The sequence below is a fragment of the Diachasma alloeum genome, unplaced genomic scaffold (genome assembly GCF_001412515.2).
Source record: "Diachasma alloeum isolate Michigan unplaced genomic scaffold, Dall2.0 Dall_scaffold_00176, whole genome shotgun sequence".
In the NCBI taxonomy this organism is placed as follows: Eukaryota; Metazoa; Arthropoda; class Insecta; order Hymenoptera; family Braconidae; genus Diachasma; species Diachasma alloeum.
Genome location: NW_021680342.1, coordinates 1,221,135 through 1,246,522, shown reverse-complemented (window position 1 = coordinate 1,246,522; position 25,388 = coordinate 1,221,135). Strand labels below are relative to the sequence as shown.

Below are 25,388 nucleotides of genomic sequence, written 5' to 3'. Positions count from 1 at the left end.
TTACACTACGAGAAAAATTTCCGTCTGGGAAAGACATCAGAAATGTCAAAATGCAAAGTAAACAACTTCATTTCATTGAGGAAAAAACAAGAAAAATGAAATTGTGACGTTTATTGAGTTTCTTTCGTTAAAAAAAACTTGCTGAGTAGTTTTTTACAATTTCCCTGAGGCATCGAATGATGCCCGATCAATGGCGACCAGGTCCACGCCATGAACACCGCTGAGGATAACACGAAACGTCTTGTTCAGAATCAAAATCATGGGATTGAATCTATCAGCGATCATGACAGCGACTCATCCACCGAGACAGATAACTCCAGCATCGTGAAACTTTGTGATGGAGGTGGTGGGGAGAATGTATTCACTAAGAATGAATTTAGCGTTGAAAATTGTCGAGACACGGGTGAAATCAAAGGTAAATGAGTAATGATGCTTGATTATTGGAAATTAGAACGAATTTATATTAGGGAAACGTGGAGATATGGAGTCAAAGGAGAAGAGAGAAGGTGACATTGCACCACCCAAGACGAGAAAGAGAAGGAAGAGGTGAGTTGAGGTGAAAAATGTCAATTAAAAGTTCTATTTTAATTAACGTAAATTTCACTCCAGATTACTATCGATTTGTACCACTAATTGCAAGTACGAGGTTGTGAGACGGGTGGCGGCGTTATATGGCATGAGAGAAGTGACTGAGGGCAGTGCCTGGAATTTGTACTGGACTGATTTGAGTATCAGTGTCGAGAGAGCAAAGGATATGAGGAGATTTCAAAAGGTCAACCACTTCCCAGGGATGACTGAGATATGCAGGAAAGATCTACTCGCGAGAAATCTCAATCGGATGCTCAGAATGTTTCCCAAGGACTACAATTTCTTTCCGAAGACTTGGTGTCTTCCGGCTGAGTGAGTTTGCTATCAAATTTTTTTGCTGGTTTATAAAATTAGTAGGCGCGTTGCTTAGGCAGAGTAAAAAAAACAAATTAAAATTCGAGATTTTCGTTGGATTTTTTTTTATGAAAACCCTGAAATTTCCCAGAGGTAATGAGAGAATGCGGCATCCTTTGACTATTTTCCAGAGGATTCTACAATTTTTTCGAAATTTTTTTTGAATTTTCCGTGATGTATTCTTTGATATGCAATGCAAAGAGAAATAATTTTCTCTTCTTGTTTTTTTTAATGAATGATGATTTGTTCACGAGTGCATTTGATGAAGTTTCAGTCATATATGAATTTGAAATGAGGATAAGAATTGAAAAAAGTAATTGAGAAAAAGTAATTGAGAATTGTTTATGTTTTTTTCTATTACCATTTCATTATTTCCTATAAAATTCTGGAAATCTCCACAAAATTCTGAAACTTTCTATGGTGCATCGGTTTTGCCGTGAAACGTATCCGTCAACAGATGAATAACTCGCAAAGACCGAGAAATTATTCATTTCTCAAAATTCCTGTTCTAGCTATGGGGATCTAGCAGCTTACGCAAGAACGCGTCGATCCAAAACATTCATTATAAAACCAGACACCGGCTGCCAGGGTCGAGGAATATACTTGACGAAGAACTTGAAAGAAGTTAAACCTTACGAGCGAATGATCTGTCAAGTTTACGTGGCAAAAGTAATGCCGAACGGGTTTAAAGTTGAACATTCCCTTCACGAAATTACCATTTGCTTTAATTCATTTCATATCTTCAGCCCTTTTTGATAGATGGATACAAATTTGATCTTCGTGTTTATACTCTGATTACTTCCTGCGATCCTCTGCGGATTTACGTGTACAACGATGGTCTCGCAAGGTTAAAACCTTGAATTACCTCAATTGCTCAAGAATAACAAGGAAATACACGTTGAATATTTTATAGATTTGCGACGAGGAAGTACAAAGAACCAACGAACCACAACACTTCAAACGTGTTCATGCATTTGACGAATTACTCGGTCAACAAACACAGTCGATTGTACGTGATTGATGAAGAAATGGGAAGTAAACGAAAAATATCCACTCTGAACAGAAGTTTGCAATCTGGTGGCGTGGATATCGATGAGTTGTGGAGGAAAATCGATGAAGTTATAGTCAAGACCGTGCTCTCTGCTTATCCGATATTGAAACACAGTTACAACACGTGTTTTTCAACTCATGACCTCATCTACGCCTGCTTCGAGATCTTAGGCTTCGATATCCTAATCGACTGGAAGCTAAAGCCCTATTTATTGGAGGTAAACATGTCGGTACATATGATCTTCCCAGGGGGATAGACAAAGGAGATGAGCTTCAAACACAAAGCGAGAAAAAATGTTTTTAGGGATCAATAGGGAACTGAATGAATTTTTTTCAATTTTCTAATCTCAAGTTTGGGACCTGAACAATTCATTTTACGTTCACAAACGTTCGGGATATTGCTAATTAATTAATAGTTAATTGTTAAGAGTTGAAGATTTCGAACGCTTTGAAAGCACTGAGGTCTAATCGTCGCACAGACGGTCGAGTGCTGGACCAATCACAAAGTGGCTCGGGCCGACTTAACCCAATGTTGAGGTGCGCCTCGACCAATGGAGGACGGCAACTCCCCACTCTCTTCTTTTTCGGCCAATGAAACGTTACCTGACCGCTTTCGTGACGCCAAGACCGAAAAATTGGCCGCAGAAACGACTGATTTTTAATTAATTATCATAAGACATCTAGGCAATATATCTCCATAATTTTCGCCGTTTAGCTATTCATACGTTAATGGGGACTGCATGCGTAGAGAAATTCGAAAGAATTGAATTTTTTCTTACTTCCAAAATTTGACGAGGAGCTCCGGAATTGAGAGATTTTGTCAGTAATTAGTGACCTGATCTTGGACATTCTAAATCGGAGGAATTTTCGCTCTAGATTTCAGTGACAGTGTCAAGAATCCCTGAAAATTATGGATATACCTTCAAAAACAAACTTTTTTCTCCGGGCATTTGCATATAATTTAGAGAAATTTATCAGAGGACCTCTCTTGAAAATAACTTGATCGGCTCAAAAAAAATCTCTTAACATTCCTCTCTAGACAAATTAGTTCTGCAGATATTAATGATAACAAAATTCATTGGCCTTTCGGTCATTGAAAAAAGCATCGATTTAATGACAGATGATGTGCACTTTTGTCGACGCTTTGGCTCCAGATTTCGAGGTCCTCATCAGAATAAAAACCCATCTGATTTCTCTGCAATACTAAAAATCCAGATAACATCAGTGTTGTAATTGTATTGGATGAATAATTTATGAAGTCTTTTAATCCGATTTTTTTCAATGGGATTTTCTGTATTTTTGGCGTTCCAGAGAAATAAAACTAATGAGTTTTTGTCCTGATGAGTTTGTCTTTTGATCGAAACGTCGCCAAAGTGCGACAATTAATAATCAGTGCTTTCCAAAACAGTTTGCATGGAATTCAGACCGATTCCCTGTTTACTTCTTGACCTCTAGCTAGTTAACTCTGCATTCCCTTTAATTTACCAAACAATGATATTAATTGCCAGGTAAACCACTCGCCCAGTTTCCACACAGACGCCCAGCTCGACAAGGACATAAAGGAGTCCCTGCTGATGGACACATTCAACATGCTGAACCTCCACCACTGCGACAAGCGGAAGATAATCGAGGAGGACAGAAGAAGAGTGCGGGACAGATTGCTCCAGGGAATCAACTCCAAAGACCCCAGGTACCCCCTTCGAAATTTCTCCCCCACAAGTAAAATTTCACAAATGATAAGTATTGTGAAAATTTAATGTAGTGTGAACGATACTGTAGGCCCGTCGAAGGTGGAAGAAAAATCCCTGCAGGAGGATCGCAAGTGGGAGGATGAGCACATGGGTAATTTCCGTCGGGTCTACCCCAGCGACAGCGGCAGGAAATACGATGCGTTCTTCAAACAGAACAACACGTCGATGTTCCAGGACACAGCAGCCTCGAGGGCACGAGAGGAAGCTTCAAAACTCCAACGAGAAGAGGCAACAGTAACGTTTACGAAATTACCAACTTCTCAACTTTCAAAATATCCATTCAATCGTGATTAATACAGGCCCCTTAATCACTCAAGAAGTTCATTAACCCCCATTTTATTATTAGTTACACCAATTTATTGAACTAACGGAAACTGGATTAGGAGGGGCGACCACAACTGGTCCACGTACTCTACTCCATTAAGGAGATTATGAACCTCGAACAGTATTTTAGGGTAAATTGAGGGGGTGTAATGGAAAATGCCATTGAGCAGTGCTTTTAACTGTTTCGTTATCGCAGATAATTCAATTGCTCGAGGGAAAATGAAGTGGATGCTGCAACGTTAATGATATTAAATATTTTACCGATATAATTTTCAACTCAAACGTCTGTTAAATAGGTCTTAAAGAGTTGAAAAAGCTTTGGGGAATAATTAAATAGTTTGAATTTGTCTGTCATCTTCAGATGAGAATGAGGGAGGAGGAGAGTAAGCGGATGGTATCGAAATGGGATTCGAAGTTGGAGACGGAGGGTCCCACTGGCACAAGGGGAATCAACTCAACGTCAGCTAGAAACAAACCAAACTCGGCAATATCCAGGCGATCGAGTCTGACACCAGCGGTAAATCCCATTTTACAATTCAATCAACTGGATTATTGAATTTAATGTGATTTACAGGTGAAAAAGTCGAGGGAACATGTGCCAAGGGCGGACAGCCTCTCGTCTTTCGTACCAGAAATAATAAGTGAGAGCGAGGAGCGTGAGCGGGTTGCTTCATTAGCCCAGCGGGATTTCTTGATAAAGAGCCATGGGATACTCGAGGAGATTTATTTGGCTATGAAGAAAAATGGTACACTTCGACCTGGTGATATTAAAAAATATGGGATGTATGGTAAATTGGGTCAGAGGAGCGAGTCTTATCCGAGTGGTGGAGTGAGTCAGAGACGTCAGATCGAAGTTCAACTGGAATCAATCCGTGGGGAGCGGGATCAGTCTGCTCTGGGGAAAAATAGTAAGAAGTTGAGGAAAAAATTTACGTCTTTCTATGATTGAACGTTTCGACAATTTCCTTGACAGTTTTCAAATGAATTACTGCGTTACTCTTTCTTTCAATTTCACTTCAAGTGATTTCTGTAACTTTATCATTTCTACTCTATACTTTAGTTCTATTGTAATTAATTGGAAAAATTGACATCTCTCTCTTTCTCTTCAAGCAACAAAAAAAATTATTCAAGTATCCGGGTTTGAAGATAATGCCTAACCAAGTGCTATTCCACTGAGCGTCAAGATATTCCATTAAAACTTCCCTCCTTCGGATGATTTGAGGGGGTCTGAATAAATAAAGCTGACGCTCAACAAGAACCTCTTGTGAACTACTCCCGTATTTGCTTCCGACATTCAAATTCCAAATTGAGTTTGAAAACTTGATTCTTATATACGCGTGAAAATTCATGTACAGATTGAATTCACAAATTCATACAGTGGATCTGTAATGTATAACAACCTTTATTGCTGATATATATTTTTGTATTCACATGATAAAAAATAAACTATGAACAATTTTTGTTGTGAGTCGGGTTAATTTTCTTGTTAATTGCCTTTTTAAAATCTTTATTCCATTAGTTTTTTTTGTGACTGTGAAGAATATATAGATGTATATGATAATAATATGACGTAGTTAATAGGTTCCTCCTGCCGTTTATAATGTCACTGGCTCAATCAATATGAATTGAACATGATAGTTCATACGTTCCTTTAAAAATTTGAATTTTTTTCGACATATTTTTTACAAATTCTCGAAGTAAATCAGATGGATATCTTCAGAAATTTCAAAAAGTTTTGCCTTTTGTGTTTCGACCTATTATTAAAAGGAAATATTGTGATACGTACAAGTTAATCAGGCCTTTAATATCATTTATACAGTACCAATGTGTAATTATTAATATGTTTTCTCTTCGTCGAATAATTATCTCAATGCAAAGCTTACTCGAAACGCATGCATGAACTCCATGTTCCATTACATTAGGATCTGATTTGCTTTATTTACATTCACCCCCATCAATTGAATCCGGGGCTTCACATATCCCGGAATATCTCCACATCACAATTTTTTTAGGTTCCGTTTTATTTTTTCTTCATTCATCAAACGGAGAAATGATCAATTAGTTATATACAATAAAGGAACAATGAGACACTGAAACTTTCTCGCCTCGTATCTGTCTGACATAAAAATGAGGAAACATTTTCGTCTAAAAAAATGATTTGTTATCAGCGGGTTAGTAAAGGGGTTATTCCACTCGATAAACACGCCGCGAGTCAGAGAAAACCTGTGAAACAATTCATACCTATTACACCTGCGTGAATGTATCTCACAAGTTCATTGATCAGAACATTTTCGTAGAAAATAGTGACGTCAATATGTACAACTTACATGAGATTGTGGTGTGCCATCGATATTCATTTGCATTGCATATTATAGTAAAAAAAACGTGTTCGAATATTCCTGTTCTAGGCTCTGTGACCCGTAAAAATGAATCATTAGAAGTATTCAAATTTCAGAATAATTTTTTTTATCATTTTTCATAGTTTGTACAAATAATACAAAATTTTTAATACACGAGTTTTGTGATGTTATCCTGCTGAATTCAGTATTCAGTTAATTGTAATTATTCTTCAATGTTTTTTCATAACTGAAAATCTATCGGATGGCTTCATACGACTGAAGTAATCGAATTAATCATCGACAAATGAAAATAAAATAAAATAACGTAAAAAAAAGTACTTGGCAATGGATAGTCTATTCGTTGTAATACTAATATGAGCATTATGTTATATATATGGGATCCTGTTTCTTGTAATATCTATTTGTTTTAATGACGCATGATTAAACTATAATAATTCTTAATCAATAAAACGATGAGTAACTAGTTTATTCATTAATTTTTCTCGTAGAATATCTTCTATTAATTAGAAATAATAAAGAAAAAAATCCTGTACAATTACGTGTGAACACGTTAATTCCACGCCTAGCTGCCCATGGAATTTATCTCGACGAAAATTTTTATGAATTCATACTCATTTTATTAAAAAGACATAAGTTACTCTCAGTGGAATTAATTCTGGCAAGAAACTGTTTTTGCTCTCGTCAAATAAACAGATAAAAAGAGAAAAAAAAATTAAAATTAAGAACGACCTTTAGGCTATTATCATCTTTCAATAACTGCATCAGCAATTTATCAATGAAAAATTAATATACAATTTGATGTACAGGCCAGTGTATACTTTTAAAAATACAGGATTTACACACAAGAAAAAAAAATTCTCAATAGCGTCCAATTAAAATGGAAATAAAATCACAGATCATAATAATTTGTTTTGGCCAAAAGAAGAATGATAAAGAAAAAAATCCTAGTTTACGCTTTTCTTTTTGTACCAATTATTCTCTGGGTTCTATAATTGCGTTATTTTATACAGATAGACACCCGTTGGAATATGAATTCCTGGCGATCAACTATTAGACAATAAATCCTAGAATAAAAGACTCGAAGATACTCTTCGTATTTGCTTTTTACAATTTACTTTGTCACGTTATTTTCAGGGTGCTTTCTTCTTTTTTATTTTCGAGCTAACGGAGATCTGTCGGCGACGCAAGATTCGGTCAAAGGTATTTCATTTAATTTGGGAGGAAAATTGAATTTACAGTGTCAGAGTGAAAATCTGGCAAGTGTACGTCAGCTTCTGAGCCATGTTTACACTCCAATTGTAAATGTAATGTGGCCTACTCGCACTTGCTGCGAAATATCCTAAGTTTTCAACAAGTTAAAGCTAAAAGTCATTAACAAACATCGTAGGCTCCATATTGAAATGCCCCAGGGGCGGTTCATGTTGTTGTTTTTATTTCAATTTCCTCGATTATCTTGCCCAGTATTCAGAGAGTGAAGTGCGTGAGTTCAGTGCTGTTTGCACACGAATTTTCCTCTATCTCCAATTTTCTTTTTTATTCTTATTTAAAAGTGTGTAATATAGAGTAATAAACTTTAACAATGTGTCACTTGCGTGTCTGTGGAACGACCAACTGTGAGGTGTTATGGCTTGAATTTGACCAGAGGTATGTTTTTAGATTGTAAACACTTATCACACACCCATTCCGCGTAAACCTCTTGCGTCAGTAGTTGGAAGGCTGCTTCCGATAACCCCGAGCATCCTCTGTTAACAGAAAAGGAAAAATTCAATGTATTAGTGTCATATTTTTCTCATTATCTTGACGAAATGTCAAACAAGAGTCACTTAACAAATTATGATGTAAATGAAGGGAATCGAAAGGTCAAGATCAATTGTTTTGCTGAGTATGCAACAATGTAAATCTCACACTTCCTTCTCATAGATCAATGTGCACAAAGAAATAGACTCATTATTGAATAATTTTTCTTTTTTGTGACAATTCGGAATAGATTGATATAGGTAAAATCACTATCTTTGTAACAGATTATAATCGTTAATTGAAAGTGAATAATTCACCTGTGAAACCAGAAATTACAGCCAGACTCACAAAGGATTCCCTGATCGTTATCATGTACTTCTTTGTGGCATACACCGCAAGGATAAATGGGTGGTGCATTTGGGTTTTGGGAGTTGAAAACCATTGGTTGATCGGCAGGGTAGATCTGGAATGGAAAAATTCCAATTAATACTGACAAAAAAAAATCCAAAACCAGTGCACTAAGAGAAATATCAACATAATATGACAAAACTAATTTCTTGTGCCAAATGTCTCATCTCTTAAGGATAACTCACTTGGAATAAAAATTCTGCATAATGAGTCGGGCAATGTAAGAATTTTGTGAAGTGTTCCTGACTCGAACGCGTGCACTTTACGATAAAGTGAGAATTTTTTGCCTCAAGAAATCGTTTTGTTACTTTCAGAAGATGAGAAAATGACGAAAAATGCTAACAGCTCCGATTCAGTGAATCAGAGACTGTCATATTGAATGAATACAGAATTTTGATGGAAGAAAATATTCCAGATATTTCTAAAATATAAGCGTCGCCTGCTCTCAACCACAATGAGTTCGAAGGAACGCAATAATCTTTTTTCCATCTTTCAAATTTCCCCTGTCTTCTCAGGGATATTATCTCGTATCACTTCTATAGCTCGAAGAGCCCCCATTTTTGTCTAAAGCTACCATAAGTTGCTCGAATATGTAGGCGATGTGCTTTATTTAAGAAATTATTTTTGTGATATGTCGATTTTTCCCTCAGTGTGGGAGTAACTTCACTGACGTCACGTAAGTTCCTATTTCTCCAGACCATTATGCGGTTCACAGCAAACACTTTTCGCTCTACTCCAAAACAATACTTTTCAACTACATCATTCTATTTCATAAAAACCATTTCACACTAGAACAAGTGCAATGAACGTAATTCCCAATTATCAATAGTCACAAGAGAATAATGGCCTGAAGAAGTAGCAGCATATTCGTCATCAATGCATGCGGCAGAAATAATAATTCGATGGTAGTCTACTGACCTTGCCCGCAGAAACCGGCATAGGTTTGGGTCCCATGCCAGGCGGTCCTTGGAACCCATGAGGCGGCATATTGCCACCCATCCCCATAGGATGTCCCATCGGTGGTCCCCCGCTCATATTATTCCCCATGCCCCCCATAGGCCCGCCCATATGCCCCATCTGATTAGGATGCGGCATGTTCATATTGGACATGCTGTTCATAGGCGGTCCACCCATGTTCATATTGCTCATTGAATTGGGCCCGGACATGTTCATATTATTAGGCGCCATGGAGCTCATCGTCGTCATGGGGCCATTCATAGGTCTTCCTAAATTACTGAGATTATTTCCCATATGATTGGGATGTGGCTGCGAGCCATTGTGATTCAACGGGCTGTTCACATTGTTCATGGGGGGCCCATTCAGTGGACTGTTAGGCGGCATATGGCTGTTGATATTGTTAATATTTATTGGTCCATTAGGCATGTGATTGTGATTGTTTCCACCGATGCTGTTCATGGGTGAACCTAGGGGCCCACCCATGGGGCTTCCCATACTGTGGCCCATGTTGTTCATGGGACTGCCCATGGGCCCACTGTTCATACTGTTCATGGGACTGCCCATTGGGGGACCACTCATCGGTGCATTACCCATGTGCCCCATGTTCATGTGATTGTTCATACTGTTCATCGGGCCTGGTGGCATGTTTGGTCCCATATTGTTCATAGGACTCATGCCTCCCATGGGTGCATGGCTCATTGGTGACATGCCACCCATGTGATTTATGTGATTACCCATGGGTGAATTGCCCATTGGACTCATGTTACCCATACTGTGGGGCATCATTGGGGACATTCCACCCATCGGTGTCAATGGACTCATTCCTCTCATAGGTGGACCACCCATGTGGTGAGGGTGGTGGGGGTGCATGTGCGGTGGACCACCGTGCATCATTGGATTTTGAGCACTTTGAGGTGGCGTATCGTCGAATGGATTACTCGCCACTATTGTGTCACCGTAACCCGACAAAGGTGGGGGCAGTAAATCCTGAAAGTAATTTAATCATTTTTTTTAAGGGGTCAAAAGGGGGAGATTTTGCAATGGAGTGCTATTAAGTCACTTCGTTAATACTGGTGAGGGCGCTTAATGAATGTTGGGGGTTTGAGTGGGGGGAGCGGCGAAAAATTGACATTTTGGCTGCGCGATGATGGATGAATTTGTTGGGCAAAACGATGAGCGCAAGGTCGAGGCAGATCTCCGGGATATTGAGTGATGAAATGGGCGAAAGAGTATTGCGAAATTTCAGCATTTTAGACTCTGGGGAGAGGGATCAACACGTGGATCGACACACTTTGGGAGGTTTTGGGATGGATTAATGCGAAGAGAGTTCAATATCGGTCTTTGTGGTATGAAACTCTTTTGTTGGGGATTGATTCTGGAGGGAGGACTCAGCAGCGAAGAGTGAAACTGTTCGAATGGATGTATTGAGAATGTCTATACACTTTCCGAAACTCGGATTTTTTCAGGTTTGAGGAAAATTCCGTAGTTTTTTAGACTGATGGGAGATCATGTGGGAACATTTCTGATAATATAAAATTAGTTGCAGACGATTGGACGAAATGAAATAGCTCTTATGGAATATATCAAGTGTGGTAATTAATTTTTAAGGGTTATTAGATTGAATTTCTCTAAGGAATACTCGATTTTTTCATCATAATGTGATAACAAGCTGTAGACAGTTGGACGATATGGTGATTAGAATGAAATTAACTAATTATTCAAGAACAGTAGCTCTTTTCACTGAAGTATCCTGTGAAAATAATGACCACACATTGGAAGACTCGTAAAATAAAAATAGAAAGAGGACAATGGTCAACAGAAAACCTGGGGTCAATATGAAAAAGAGAATTCTAAGAAAATGACAATTCTCAATGTTTTTGCAGCCAACAGGGTTTGTAAAATTAGTATGGAAACCTACTTTGTAGCTCTCAATCTTCTCCACAATAAGGTTCCTCAGAAAACTATTATTTTATCCCTTTCCCTAAACCATTCCCCTCTTCACTGCTAAACTGGAGTTGCACTAATTTACACAGCGATCTCAGTCTTCTACTGCCTAATCCATAACTTCCAAAAATAAACTTTCATCCAAAACGGCAAACTATCGAATCTCCCCCTATCGATTTGCCCTAATTACTAAACTCCTCGAAATAACTCCAAAACTACATTATTCCCTGAGAATCGATGGAGTCACCCAATGAATTTATTATAGGATCTCCCTCTGTGACATTCTACAGTCGCTGGCATAATCATCCCAATCAATTTCAGGGATTCAACGTGGGACAGACATCTCGATAATTCATAAAATTTCAGATAAATCGTTGTACCTGGACCGTCGGTGGTGGCTGTGGTGCAGGTGGTGCAACATTGGCATTGGTCCTTCTCTTTTTTTTAGGATTAGCACCAGCTGGTGGTGGTAGCGGAGGATGAGGATGGGGATTTGGCTCTGGATGTGGTGCATTTGGTCCCATGCCCACTCCCATGCCCATACCACCTAGCGGCATCCTAGTAAAGGGTGGCATGCCTGCAATGTTATGGCTCATCTCCTTTCCTTACTTTTTCCTATTATTTTCCCCCTTATTTTATCATGCCGGGAGAGTTAATACTATGGCTCTCTCTTGTCATCCAGAGTGCTTTCCTCACTGCAATTGAAAATTACAACAATTAATGGACGACAATGTTTACTGACAATTGACAAACAATTTAATTAAAAATTCCATCTGCACCAATTTCCCTCCAATTGCACATTGAAAATCCAACATGATCCATTCTAGAATGAAAACAACACTTGTATATTTCTGTCATCGCCTTGGATTAAGAATGAAAACTGAATAAATGTGGAATTTGTGCATGAAATGGCGTCAAGCTAAAGCCAATGCGAGTAGCTTTCGTATATCTACAAAAAAAGTACAAAAAAAGAAACGAAAAAAAAAGAAATGAAAGCAAAAGGCCGAGCTTCGAGTGATGCCAGTTTTCTTCGTAAACCAACCTAACCTACGTATTTTTATAGCGCACTCTCATAAGTTGTATTTATTTATAGGCTCCAATGCAACATTCACCCACGAAAAATCGTCGGAATGATGAAAATAATTCTTACCAAAGCATTATCGCACGATAATGAGGCCAATGCACATGATGCCAACAGTTTTCTCTTATTATTCGGTGAAAGAATAACACAAGAAATGATTGTGTGTTTCGTTTTCACCTAGCCAACTTCGGTCCAGTGCCAACACTGTGCGCTTCAGGTCCTTCTTCTCCGCGTCACATACATTTTATGGGAGTTATTCGTACGTTTCAATGACACATACACTGGAATATGCTTGATTACACTAGTCACTGTGCTCCGATTATGTTTAGGGAGTAGAAATATGATCGTATTTATAGTTTTAATGTCAGCCCTTTAGGTAGCAATGACCATTGTCGAACACTGGTAACTCGGCGTTTCTATGTGTTGGTTTACGACTTTCCGTCGGGGACGGCTGGTGTAGATTGCTGTGGGTAGATGGCGCCACTGAGGCGCATTCCTGAAGCTTTATCGGGATCCAGTGCAGGAGAACGTGTTTTTTAAAAATTGCAGAGTCGGTTTTTTCTGTGCACCGGAGAATTGCAATGCTTCTTGCGCCTTTAATTCGGGGGGAATTGAGTGTTCTCTGTTCTTTTGAGCATTCTCGATTTCAAAAAGTATTAACATTATGTTAGAATTCTATTTTTGGTTTTAAAATAAAATTACGGTGGAATTACTTTTTATTTAAACAGTATTAACGTTTACGTCAATAGTTGCGCGGGTGTTTTATGGCGATGAATTATTCCATGCATAAACCAAATTCAATGCAGACGAAGCGGTTTATTTCGTTTGCACTCGGGTAAAAAAAATTACTGCAGAGAGCGGATTTTAGTATTTTATCATAATATTGTTTTGGGATAGGGTACATTCTGTTCGTATGAGGTCCCCGTTATTTACTTTATACATTTTATTACGAAGGTTCCTATGGTTATAAAATTTATTTATTCAAACATTGTTTACGAACACCGCTGAAACAGTCTGATATTAAACTTGCATGTACGTGAATGGATAATAAATTTTTTATCCGCAAGAGAAAAATGGAAAATCGCAGCAACTCGAACAGGTGAATTTTTTAATAGCGTAAATATAGGGAACGTGGAGGTATGATTTATTATTCAGCAAAATAATAAACTCCCACGCAGAAATTAGTCCTTCCATTCTCTGCAAATGAAAAATATTACGATCTGATGGACAGGAAGTAATGCCCTGAAATAATGGATACATCTCTCGATTTTTACATGTTTCCAATATTTGTCAGGAATTTCGTGAAGTTGAAGTCGCAAGTTCACGTGAGTTTTCAATATGTTGAGAATTGCGCAATTCTCAGTTTCACGATTTTTTCCTTTCATTTTCAAGAGTAATTTCATCATCATTATCATCAAGAGCAATTAAATGACCGAGTTCAAAGGGAACTCATTTCAAAATACCCAGTACTGCTCCATAAGAAGCTGAACAAGAACAAAACAGGAGGAATAAGCAGGACTCATTGACTCCGTATTGTAACTCTCTGAAGAATCCCATCATCATCGGAACTGCACCGACGTGGTACAACAAGTGCAGTCCTTTGTCCCGCGGTACAATTTTTTCCCTTTCTACACCTTCCTCACCCTCTATCGATCACTCGCCCAAGCTTATTCTAATTATCCTCCACCTATTTTGCCCTCCGAAACAATTGTATTACTTCAATTCAAAGTACACTTGTGAATTTCATTCCTTAGACATCAGCGGACTTGTTTCCCTTGGTGAAAATAAAATCTGATGAATGGAAAGTTTAATGCAAACGAGTGAATTAATGAATCCCTAGTAATCCAAACTCGCCATTGATGAGGCAGAAACGATTTTCACTCTGTCAAACTAATCGTTAAATGGGAGGAGGGAACAACTCTCAACGTGCTTTCCTCCTCCTGTCATCCCGTTAAACGCTTAGTTCGACACTTTAATCAAAATTTATGGGAACGCCCTGTATGCATGAGGCCCTAACCGCTCGACACCATGACAATTTCACCGCACATTTGAAACCAATACGTTTTCAATCAATTCATTTCCATCGTACAAAACTTCATTAAAATATTTCTGTTTCTCTGTTCATTTAAATTATTCATTCCATGTGTTATGACCACAGTGTATAGAATTGTTGATTGGGGGGGTTGGGAGGGAGAAGTAATCACCGCAGTGACACGGTGTGAATGGCTGTCGATTAAATTCGATTCACTCATCGAAGCGTCAAATCTTCCTTTTGTCTCACATTGCTGGAGTTTTTTTTCAGTTGATGACATAAAAATCATCGACCGGATGATTTTGATGTAATTGAGGGCTTCCGTTTTACTCAGTCTCTATTTCAGGAGATGTGAGATTAGTTTTCCAACGTGAAATATTCGTTCAAATCTATTGAACTTGTTGGAAAGGATTTGTCAGAACTTTTTTTTTTCGGGAGAGATAGGAATGAATTGTGACACGAGAGAAAATGAGTTATATTTGGACACGTCACATCGTCAAAGTTTGTGATAGAATTTTCGATGAATAACTGTTGTTTTAATTTGTAAATACCGATGAAGCGTGTTTGGATGACACCTTTGCCGTTCTGATGGAATAGATATTTTTTATTATTAATAAAATGAGTGAAAAAGTTCACTCACGATTTTATTCTCTCAAGTTATTTCAAACGGTTTCTTCCGAGCTTCGCAGATGTACGATTTTTATTTAGAGAAGACTCCTTGAGTTTTCAAATGAATATTTAATGCAATTGAATTTTTCTATCGAATTTGATAGAATAGATAAATTTTTTTGTTATTAATAAAATGAGGGACAAAGTTCATCACTTTTTTATTCTTTTAAGTTGATTTAAACCTTTTCTTTTTGTTGTTGCAGAAGTTGAATTTTTATCTAGAGTAAAGTACTTGAGTCGTCAAATGAATGTTTAATAAAACTAATTTTTTCTACTGAACATTCTGATGCACTAAATCTTTTTCTGTTATTACTCAAAAAATAAGTGTCAAAGTTCTCTCACATTTTTATTCACTCAAGTTAACTCAAACGTTCTCTTTCTGAGCGTTACAGAAGTATAATTTTTATCCGGAGTCGAGTAGATGAGTTTTCAAATGAATTTTTAATGCAATTAAATTTTTCCAACGTGGCTCGCCCTCTACAACTTTCCTCTTGTGGGAGAACAAATGAGTTTATAAATTAATTCTTTCCTCACAATGAGAATTCTCTGCTTGATAATCCCTTCAATTTTCCCTTCGAAAATATTTTCTATTAATACCAGGGAATGAAGAACAGTTCAGCGACAGTTTCAATTGTGACCTCTTGTTGATGCTGATAAGTGCCACTCCGGGATCATCGCTCGCTGGTGAATACATAAAATGCCCACCTCATTATCCAATAAACGTGTGCGGCATGGGTGTAAAGAGCGTCACAGTGCGTCAAAAACCAGTTTTAAACGTCACATGGTAATGAGTGAAAGTATACCCACGCTATATAAAACTTCATCCTCCGTGTAACATTAAATCTCATTAAACAGTATTTTCCCTTTTCTTTCCCCTGCCTACTAAATGATAAAAATAGTCATAAAAACTGCGCAAGCCATGCTCAATGAAACTGACAGTGCTCGGCATTTAATCACGCTACGTACCCTCAATTTTCACTTTCTAATAACAGTTCAACATTTTGGCTTTCACTCAAATGAGATTCAGCCAGAGAAGAACCGCACAAAAACGAAGTAAAAAACAGAATGAGGGACTTTACCGGAGATGAGAGTAAATGAAACACACGAACTGAAATAATCTAGTGTTGAAAATCGTCGCCAAAGTGTTCTATATATCTATACATGGCTGCAAGCATCAAGAGCCCTCGGGATGCTCTCTCGCGCCCAAACGATTGGTTCTCGAACTCAACTTCTGTGGGCACATTTCGAAACTGGGTCGCACAGTGCGATAAAAAAAGCTAACACTTGGTGAAAAACGGAAGGATAGAAACGAAAAAATATTGCAAAAAAAAACATCCCCTCAAGAGGTGGAGAAAAATCCATCCCAATGTGGCAAACCCAGTGAAACAAATGGATTTCACAAACACCAACATGTCCCCCTTCCCTTGACAAAGAGTCAGAAAGAATAAAAATAAACACAACAAGAATAACAGTTTCTGGGAAATAGTCAGGGTGCAAATCAATTTCGCGTGCTGGACACGTGTTCTGAATAAGGAACAAGCGATTTGCACGAATTACGGACATAAATGTTCGAGGGATGCAAGCAAAGGTGGGAGACAGTGAAATATCTCGGTCAACGTAACAGGCACTAACATGTATGGACATCATTCACAGAGTGAAATTAATTCAGGAGCAATTGGTATTTGCGATAGTTTTTTTCCGACTTAATTTCTCCCTGGAGCACTGCGGGTTTTACAGCAACTTTCGTTGCTCGAGTGTGTCACAACTGTTTTTCTGTAGCAGTCGGGAGACACTGAAAGTTTTTAATAATCAGGTATTGTATTTTATCACGATGGGAAATGTTTGCTGGGACAATGAAGCCTGGTAAAATTATTATTTTCTCGTTTATGGGAGGAGAGTTGGGATATAATTGTCATTGTTAAAATTTTAACCTTTGCAATCCGGGCGCTGGGAGTCAGCCCGAACACTGTTGAAAAAATTGACATTTCACGGAAAGTTCACTAGGAATTTTTAGAGGGACAGTGGGTTCCATTTCGGGGGGAAGAAATCATGAAATTTTTCATTTTTAAGCAGCAGGAAAACAGAGGTCTTCCACTTACTTCAGTTTTAATGAAATCATGAATATGTAGTGTCAAATTACCCCGAATTTTCCTTAATTCAATTGAAATTCCCCTTCATTGATTTTTATACAAAACTTTGCATTTTCCATCACAGAAATCCTCAATAATTCTTTGGAAATACAATGTGATAAAAATTTCCAAGAAGTTTTTCGGTCATTTCAGGAAAATTTTTTTCAATGTTCAGTCCCAAATTACGCTGAATTGCCCCTAATTAAATTAAAATTCCTAGTATCCATTGATTGTTTCATAAAACTTTGCATTTTCAATCACGAAATTCCGCGAGATTCCATTGGAACTATAATACGCTGAAAATTTCAAAGAAGTTCACCAAAAATTTTCGGGTAAAAAATTTTTAACCGTGAGTATCGATCCGGTTTTTCTGGGTCGATTGATTTTTTTTTAAATGTTACGAGACCATTTTTTTTTGAATGGTTCGACATCGTGTTTTTCGTACAGAGTGGATTCTGAGAGCGTAGCCAACAGGTAATGCTGGGCAATGGACGGCCACGGATCAGTCTTCCTGCTTTCTCCCGTGTTGTAAACGCTCGAATGGCAATAGTACAACTCCTGGAACGGTCTTTTCAATGAACTTTCACCCAGGTATTTCCCAGTGACGTCTGTATTTGTTCTATATCCGTTTACACAGGGTTATAGACGTCACTCCACTGATATTTCTCTTTCGAACTATCAATGAAAGCGCTTGTTCTCACCACAGCAAAAGGGAGAGATTGAGGTGATCATGCGAGTGGATGAAAGAGAGTGAACATTGCTCCATCAGCAAATAGAATTAGTTCGTCAACGCACAAGTGAATTGGTACGGTTACACCTATATTTCCAGTATTACCTTTATTCGGTGAAAAGGGAAAAAGAGAGGTTTATTCATATATTCGCCGGGAGGGTCTATTCAACTTCGGCAATACGGCACACTGAACGTTTAATCGTATTTTACGGTACAGCTCCGCGCGGATTCGCGTCTTTTAGTACCCAATCGCGTTATCGAGATTATAGCGATACATTTTCCTCTTTTATTTATTTATTTTTTTCGTGAAATGGTATTCGTTATTCTTCACGGAGATTCTTTTATGCTTCGGTGGTTTAATAAAATATATGGCGGCGTAAAAGAGTGAAGCTTTGTCACTGAATGTCGGGTGTTTGAGGTATATTGGTACTTTCTTGCGAGTTTGTGATTTAGTGCTCGTCACGGTGCAGCGAGGTTGATTTAGGAAATAACATGGCGGCTTTTGGAGGAGTTATTTTTTCGATTAAAAATATGGCGGGTGTTCTCGTGATAATGGCCCACCTCACGTATATTCCGGTTATGTTGATGAGGTTCTGAATGTTTTGAGAAGAGAATGATTTTAATAGAACGAAGGCCCTATCGAAGAGAAACATACTCTAACGCGGAACAAAAATACTTGAATTGAGTATATTTTATACTCGAATGGGGAATTTGTGTTTCAATTCGAGGATGATTATTTCGTATCACCCTCGGTTGTACCAAGCGCTCTCAAGTGTAATGTAAGTGTAATATGAGGGTCAGACACTAGGTGTGAGAATATAAGGGTCAAAAAGTGGAGTGGAGTCACCCCGTACGGAAACTCATGTAACGTTTAGTAACGTTTAGGGTTGGATTCCGGGTAAAAGAAACTGTTCTCTTCAACTATACCCAAATTTTTATTAGACTTAAATACAAATACTGACTATCGCTCTTAGGATATCTTCCCGATGAGGTGTTAACTCTGAGCCAGTTCGAATAATTCCGATTTCGTTGGAGTACAGAGGGTTTTTATTTAAGTCCTCTGAGGGTGGATATTAAGAGTTGGAGAGAATGGCGGGACTAAGGCCCACGGTGTGTGATTGGTCAGTTTTGGTGAGCGATGGACCTTGAGGCTTGGATTAACGGAGGTAGGGGAGAGGTATGTCCAGGTGAGGAGTTCAAGTAATTGAGGTATTGGGAAAATACCGAATTAGGGGTCCGTGCAATTGAGGTTTCGGGAAAGTACCGGTTTAGGGACCTTTGGAATTGAGGTATTGGAAAAGTCCCGGATAACTGAGTAATTAAGCGCGAAGGATTTTTAATGGAAAGGATAATAAAACGAATCGCCGGGTTTTCTGAGTTTGCAGGATGAAAATAAAACAATAAAATGTAATAAAGTAATGTGGAATGGGAATATTTGGAGGACGCTTACAGAACAGCAGAACTGTTTGGACACTAAATTTAAGAAAATAGTGGGTATACAACAATAGGATCGAAATTAACTCCGCCACATTGGGTCCAGATACTGTGTTCAGGATTTTACCACATCCTGATCCAAAACGCTAATCAAAAAATTCAGGTATTGGATCTAAAACTGATTTAGATCCAGGCCAGCAGAGCGAAATTTCCACTCGGGTCCCTCTGCACGTAAAACATCCACCAAAGGATGGATTTTTCGTGAAAAAAATGGGGAAAATCTTTGTCATGCTCCGCAGGAAACCCCCATTGACGCTCCAAAGCGGTAAAAAAAATTCAGTTCAATTCTGTACAAAGACCCGGGGGACAACAATTGCACAGTGAATAATGCAGCCGTAAATAAGCCGTAAATCACACTTTGTCATACAGTTCGTTTTGATACACCGACTTTCGTATTTATGGGTGAGGGACACAAGGGAGAGTGAGCCAAACGCGAGAGAGACGAGTGGAACAAACTATACAACGAGCCAGTGCGTTCCCAGAATTCGTTGTGAGAGGAGTTGAGTGGTGATTGTCAGGGGGATTGGCTTAAACCAGGTTCAACGTCGGGGACCTTTGCCGGCTCAGTGCGTTACTGCTTCTTGCGACGAGCGGTCGTAGAGGTGGAGAGAGTCTCTTTGAAGAGGACAAATCACATTTCAACCAAGTTCCCACCATAAAATATCAAAGTTTTTCTTTTGAGTATCAATTTCACATCGAGTATCACAATGTTTACCAAAGTAAGTAAAAATCTCTGAAACATGCAAATTTTTGATCGACCCTGAAATTTCTCTCAGCGTGCATTTGAAGAAGAGGATAACCCCTCGAAAGCAGACAGATTCCATTTTCCTCTGGATTTGAATAGCAAATACAAAAAGTGGAGAAAGATTGAATACCGGTTGAAAACCTTTAAACCTTAAGTATCATTTTTGATGACAATAATTCAATGGATCATACAATCCCTCTCATGATATATATTACCGAGTATGCGTGCGTAATATTGATGCATGGGTTGAATTTTTTCAACTACTGAAAGCGAGTTGAATGCTAAACTGCTACTTATCCCCTTACGATTCCGAGCGTCTCGAACTTTTTCTCAATTACCGATTCTCGGTACCCCACCCCCTCCGGGCCACCCATCTTGCACTCGAGAAATCTCATTGTACGCAACCGTTCAGTCGTAATAGGAAGGCTACGGGTAATTTACAATGCATTGTTGGTTTCGATTTATCCCTCTTTATCGTTCCATACACTTTAAACTCACATAACTCTCGGGGATATGTCGCAGTAACGCACGGGATTTGAATAACCGATGAGTTTACTCAATATTTGTTTTATGAAATGTAAACGAGTGTCATTGTTTCTCCTTTACATGAAAATAGTTCAGTGGTTGTTGTACCTGTTTTCCGCCTGAAAGATTCAATATTGTCTTTTCATTGGGCATGATAAAAGCCACAGGACTCTCCTATATCCAAACAGACTTTTATTGAACGCTCGTATATTTTCCCCCAACTGGCAATTAAACGCCAAAGTAGAATAATTGAAAAGAAAATCAAGGAAATCCGATTCAGCGGATTCAACTGATTTTATTTTTCCCTCTTTTTTTGGGAAAGTTTTTCTGCCTTTTTAAACTTTTTGGAAGTTCATGAAAATTCCGGATTGGCTTGAGTGCTGTACTCAGTGAGTGAAGAAAGTCGTTTAAACTTTGAAAATTTCACCTTTCCTCGATTTACATTAATTAGGGTGTGCATAAGTGATCCCTATCGTTTTCTTTGGACTTTTTTTCACTTTAGTCAGCGCTTTCACAACATTCAAATATTATTCATTTTGCGCTGGGGGAGCAGAGAGATTAAATTTTTAGATGGAAATGTTGTGCTGAAACAAGTTTTCTGTATTCTCCTCATTATCGTCAGCACTTTCCTTTAATTTTAGTGAATACGTATGGAATGAGTTCTTTGACGATTCTTGTGAACATGATGTGGTGTAGCTCCGGATGCGTTGATGTTCCCAACATGTTAATGGAGATATTTTTTATGTACATCATATTCATGGATTTTCATTATATTTGAAAATATATTTTTTTACGTGTGACGATGCTTAACAGAATGTTTTAAAAGGCGGGTCAATAATGACGTTGATTAATGCCGATATATTTCATTGAACTACGCTCAATCATCGTTATGTATTTATTGAAAAACCAGTGAAAAGGTAATATTCTGGACTAATTTAATCTTTCCTTGCACAATAAATGAAAGGGTAAATCATTCCGTGCTTGCTGCATTCTATCTTTTATTGAGGGTATTTGATCTAGCGAATAGACTGTCTTGAGGGTCAAGCTGATTGATAGTTTTTTCGTTATAAATTAAGTATGAACCTGGGTTCATTCATGGCGTAAAGGAACAGGGTAAACACTCTCAGAGACGAGGGAAAACACATGAAATTGAAATGAAATTCCCGCTACATTTGTTGGAAATTTTCATCACATTAGAGTTTCAATGAAATTTCAAGGAATTTCGTCATTGAGCATTCCAAATTTTATGGAAAATTCATTGCACACTGAATTTTAATTCAATTATTCCATGAGAATTGATGGAAATAAAAAACATCCCGTTAAATATATTCTCGAATTTTTAATGTTTTGAAAATTCATCGTAGTTTGGACAGAATATTCATGTTTTGACTAAAAATTCATGAATTCTCGATTTCACAAAAATTTTCAATAAAATCCTAAATTTTATGATTTTACTGTAGTCAACTGTCCGTGAAATGTCAATCTTTTTTTTCCCGTATACTCTATTGTACTATTTCGTACAGTTACAATGACTCACCTAATTCCCAAATTTTTATGTATCTTTCCATCGCTTTAGTCCACTCAACTCTATTAGACGTTAAACCTTTCTGAATGACCGCGTCGAATTCCCGTCATCACAGAACCCGAAACCAAAGTCAAAAGGGCCCACGAAATTGAAAATTCCTCACCAATGTCTTCTCCCATTCCAGGTACTTCTCATCAGCCTGCTCATGTGTGCAGCAGTTATGGGACAAGAAGCTGAACAAAGATCACGTGTTTCGGATGAGCAAGTAAACATTGCACTCAACGACCCACGTTACTTGAAACGTCAAATCAAGTGTGCACTCGGCGAAGCGCCTTGCGATCCCGTGGGCCGTCGTTTAAAAAGTAAATTTATCATTTTTAAATTGCTCCCCAACTTTCCTCCGTGCTTTCACTCACGAGAAAGGATTATAAAAAGGAGACAAGGGAGAATACGAATGATTCATTTTCTCCTTAAAGAGTGGAGTTGTAGAACGGAGGGGGGAACCACGGGATGAAGTTTCTTTCTGTACATCTACTTATCTCGATCCTTATGTAGCTGTCTCTAATGTGAATTAAGATATCTCTCAAGCTACTTTAAACTGACTTCCTCCTCTTCCCGAGTAGTTTAAGGATTAATTTCGAGTGAAATACCATGGCTTTTAATCTTCCAGGTTTGGCACCGCTCGTACTACGCGGCTCATGTCCCCAGTGCTCTCGCGAGGAGACACATCAAATAAAGAGAGTACTGTCTCACATTCAGCGTCAATTCCCCAGGGAGTGGTCTAAGGTTATCAAGCAATATGCTGGAGTTTAAAGTGAACTATTAATCATAAAAAAAACAAAACTGACCATATTCTGCTAATTTTTATTAAAAATAAGTTACGAAAATCCAGAAAAAAATGAATCATGCGGCGAGTCATCATTAAATGACGTGTCGAGTCTCATTGAAGAATGTTGAAACCTGGAAACGATTTGATTCAAGTCGAGGGAATACTTGATAGAACTTGAACTCCTGTAATCAAGTATTAATTTGACTCGAATCAGGCTTTTTTCGAATTGAATAAAGTCGTCACGAACTACCTAAAATAGGTAGATTTTTCGGGGACAATCAGGTAGAATATATCAGTAGCGAAGTGGTAAAGCGGTTTAAGTCGACTTATCTCCCAGTGAAGTTTTTGACAAATATTTCCGAATCTAAGGGAGATATCGAAATTTTCGTAACTATATTTGTTGAAGTTCTCAATCGGTTCTACAAAAAAGTTTATAACAAAAATTTTGCTATCACCCTCAGATTCCGAGATATTCACTGAAAACTGGTCAATAGTCAAAATTGACTTGAACCGTTTTACTAGTTCGCTACTGATATACTAGAGTGAAGCCTGGGACTACGTGAATCATTATTTTCTTCTGGGTATCTCTGTGATTTCACTGATGTCAGTTTTGTCTCTGAACCCCTCCACCTCAAGAAAAATACTGAATAATTGTTACATCGATATTTAACTACATCACGAATAGAATATTTATTGCATTCTAACTCTACCACAAATTTATCAAGTATTGCAAACATCTAAGATTCTTCGTTAACCTTTCCAAATAAATTGTCTGTAAAACTTCGTAATAAAAAATGTCAACCAATAAGTTACGAAATTGGAGTATACTAGTTTCTTGAAGTTGCCCCCGGAAATCCGTAAAATTTTAGATCTCATCGATATTTCTGAAGTTTAAAATTCTCCTGAAAAGTGCATAACGAACCGGTTAATTATGCTGTTATAAGGCTTCAGTCTTATAGTCTTATAACAATAAAACACGAAAACTTTGATGAAGTCATCAAGCTAATTGAACGTAATGGCTCGACTTACTCAAGTCGTGGAAAATCCCCCTCACGTATCAAGATAATAACAGTTTTTTCACTCAATCAGCTCCACCTCCCCGCACACTCCCGACATTCCACAATCCTTCAAAAAGTATCTCCACAAGCATTCAAAAAATCAAACAGAAACACCTGAAGAAATTCTGGAGCACGAGAATATGCAAATGACAATAAAACCGCTGAGGCAGAAAATTAATTGTGAAGCTATGAGCATTTACCGATGATCTGGTATTTCCATCCTCCCTCGAGTCATCCGGTTGGAGTACGGTAATTATCGAATAAGCGTACATACTATATACGCTTTGCCTTGTAGAAGTGGATATAGAGTTTGAGAAAGTGGATGGAGTGAGGGACTAGAAGGAAGAAGGTAGTGAGGGGGTCGTGGTGCACTGAGTTTCTGAAATAATTAAGCTCATCGACGCCCAGGAGTCTCTTGCATCCAGATTTACCATCCACCCCCAAACTCCTCCTCTCGCCCCCCCCCTTCCCCTCTTTGAGAACCCTTTTGCTCCCAAGTGGGGGATTATTCTCAAAGTTTGTCTCGCTGCTTTGGTGAATAAAAAAAAAGTGAACAGCTAAGAAAATTCAAAAGCAACTCCTATACTCGTCGAAAGAGAATAGATAGGGATGAGGAAAACTTTTGTTGGAAACTTTTTAGGAGTTTAAAGGGTAGAAGTGGAGGATGCGAATTGGAATGGGGAGTGATTTCTTTTCTCCTTCGAGTTTTCACGATTTTACCCATATACATGAACTCCTTTGATAGAAAAAATAAAATACACTTGAACAATTTGAACAAGTGAAAAAAAAAAACTGGCAACACACGTTCGATTTGTCGCTGTGCAATATTTTTCCAACAACTTCCGGAATCCTCTGAGTGTGTGTATTTGTGTTTGTGGAGAAAACGAAAATATAGGAAGACAAGTTGTCGGGTCTGGCACCGACGCTCCAGGATGATACATCGCAACGGGGCTCTCCTCTTACACTCCCCCACCCACCAGTGCATGTGTGTGCGACTGCGACCCCGTAGTACAGTATACAGACAGTGAATCCATGTCTCTTAAGTACCCTAATACCTCCTCCCTAACACGTTATCCCTTAGTCGCAGTTACTTAAAGC

General features: G+C 38.2%; 3 protein-coding genes across 3 annotated transcripts; 2 read left to right on the top strand and 1 right to left on the bottom strand.

Moving 5' to 3' along the window:
• Positions 1-210: 210 nt before the first annotated feature.
• LOC107036568 (tubulin polyglutamylase TTLL13) lies at positions 211-5,504 on the top strand. The gene is made up of 10 exons (XM_015254609.2): positions 211-415; positions 468-546; positions 610-900; positions 1,455-1,611; positions 1,689-1,789; positions 1,856-2,210; positions 3,501-3,682; positions 3,755-3,977; positions 4,429-4,584; positions 4,642-5,504. Exons 1-10 carry the CDS (start codon positions 211-213, stop codon positions 5,014-5,016), a joined length of 2,124 nt encoding a protein of 707 aa, XP_015110095.1. The 3' UTR covers positions 5,017-5,504.
• On the bottom strand, positions 5,452-12,961 carry LOC107036575 (protein pygopus). The gene is made up of 5 exons (XM_015254619.2): positions 12,624-12,961; positions 11,854-12,168; positions 9,491-10,516; positions 8,482-8,627; positions 5,452-8,169 (listed from the first exon to the last, which is right to left on the bottom strand). The coding sequence occupies exons 2-5, from the start codon at positions 12,067-12,069 to the stop codon at positions 8,049-8,051; spliced, it is 1,509 nt and encodes a 502-aa protein (XP_015110105.1). The 5' UTR covers positions 12,070-12,168; positions 12,624-12,961; the 3' UTR covers positions 5,452-8,048.
• Positions 12,962-20,100: 7,139 nt separating this feature from the next.
• LOC107039504 (allergen Tha p 1) lies at positions 20,101-23,574 on the top strand. Its single transcript, XM_015259184.1, has 3 exons — positions 20,101-20,327; positions 22,588-22,765; positions 23,074-23,574. Exons 1-3 carry the CDS (start codon positions 20,316-20,318, stop codon positions 23,214-23,216), a joined length of 333 nt encoding a protein of 110 aa, XP_015114670.1. The 5' UTR covers positions 20,101-20,315; the 3' UTR covers positions 23,217-23,574.
• Positions 23,575-25,388: the final 1,814 nt, after the last annotated feature.

Coding starts and splice junctions, on each gene's coding strand:
- LOC107036575 (XM_015254619.2), bottom strand. CDS start 12,069: ATGAGCCATAACATTGCAGGCATGCCACCCTTTACTAGGATGCCGCTA. Junction 8,628..9,490: donor TGCCGGTTTCTGCGGGCAAG/GTCAGTAGACTA, acceptor TTTCCATTCCAG/ATCTACCCTGCCGATCAACC. Junction 8,170..8,481: donor TGTAATTTCTGGTTTCACAG/GTGAATTATTCA, acceptor TTCTGTTAACAG/AGGATGCTCGGGGTTATCGG.
- LOC107039504 (XM_015259184.1), top strand. Junction 22,766..23,073: donor CGTGGGCCGTCGTTTAAAAA/GTAAATTTATCA, acceptor TTAATCTTCCAG/GTTTGGCACCGCTCGTACTA.
- LOC107036568 (XM_015254609.2), top strand. CDS start 211: ATGAACACCGCTGAGGATAACACGAAACGTCTTGTTCAGAATCAAAAT. Junction 1,612..1,688: donor GTCAAGTTTACGTGGCAAAA/GTAATGCCGAAC, acceptor TCATATCTTCAG/CCCTTTTTGATAGATGGATA. Junction 4,585..4,641: donor GATCGAGTCTGACACCAGCG/GTAAATCCCATT, acceptor TGTGATTTACAG/GTGAAAAAGTCGAGGGAACA.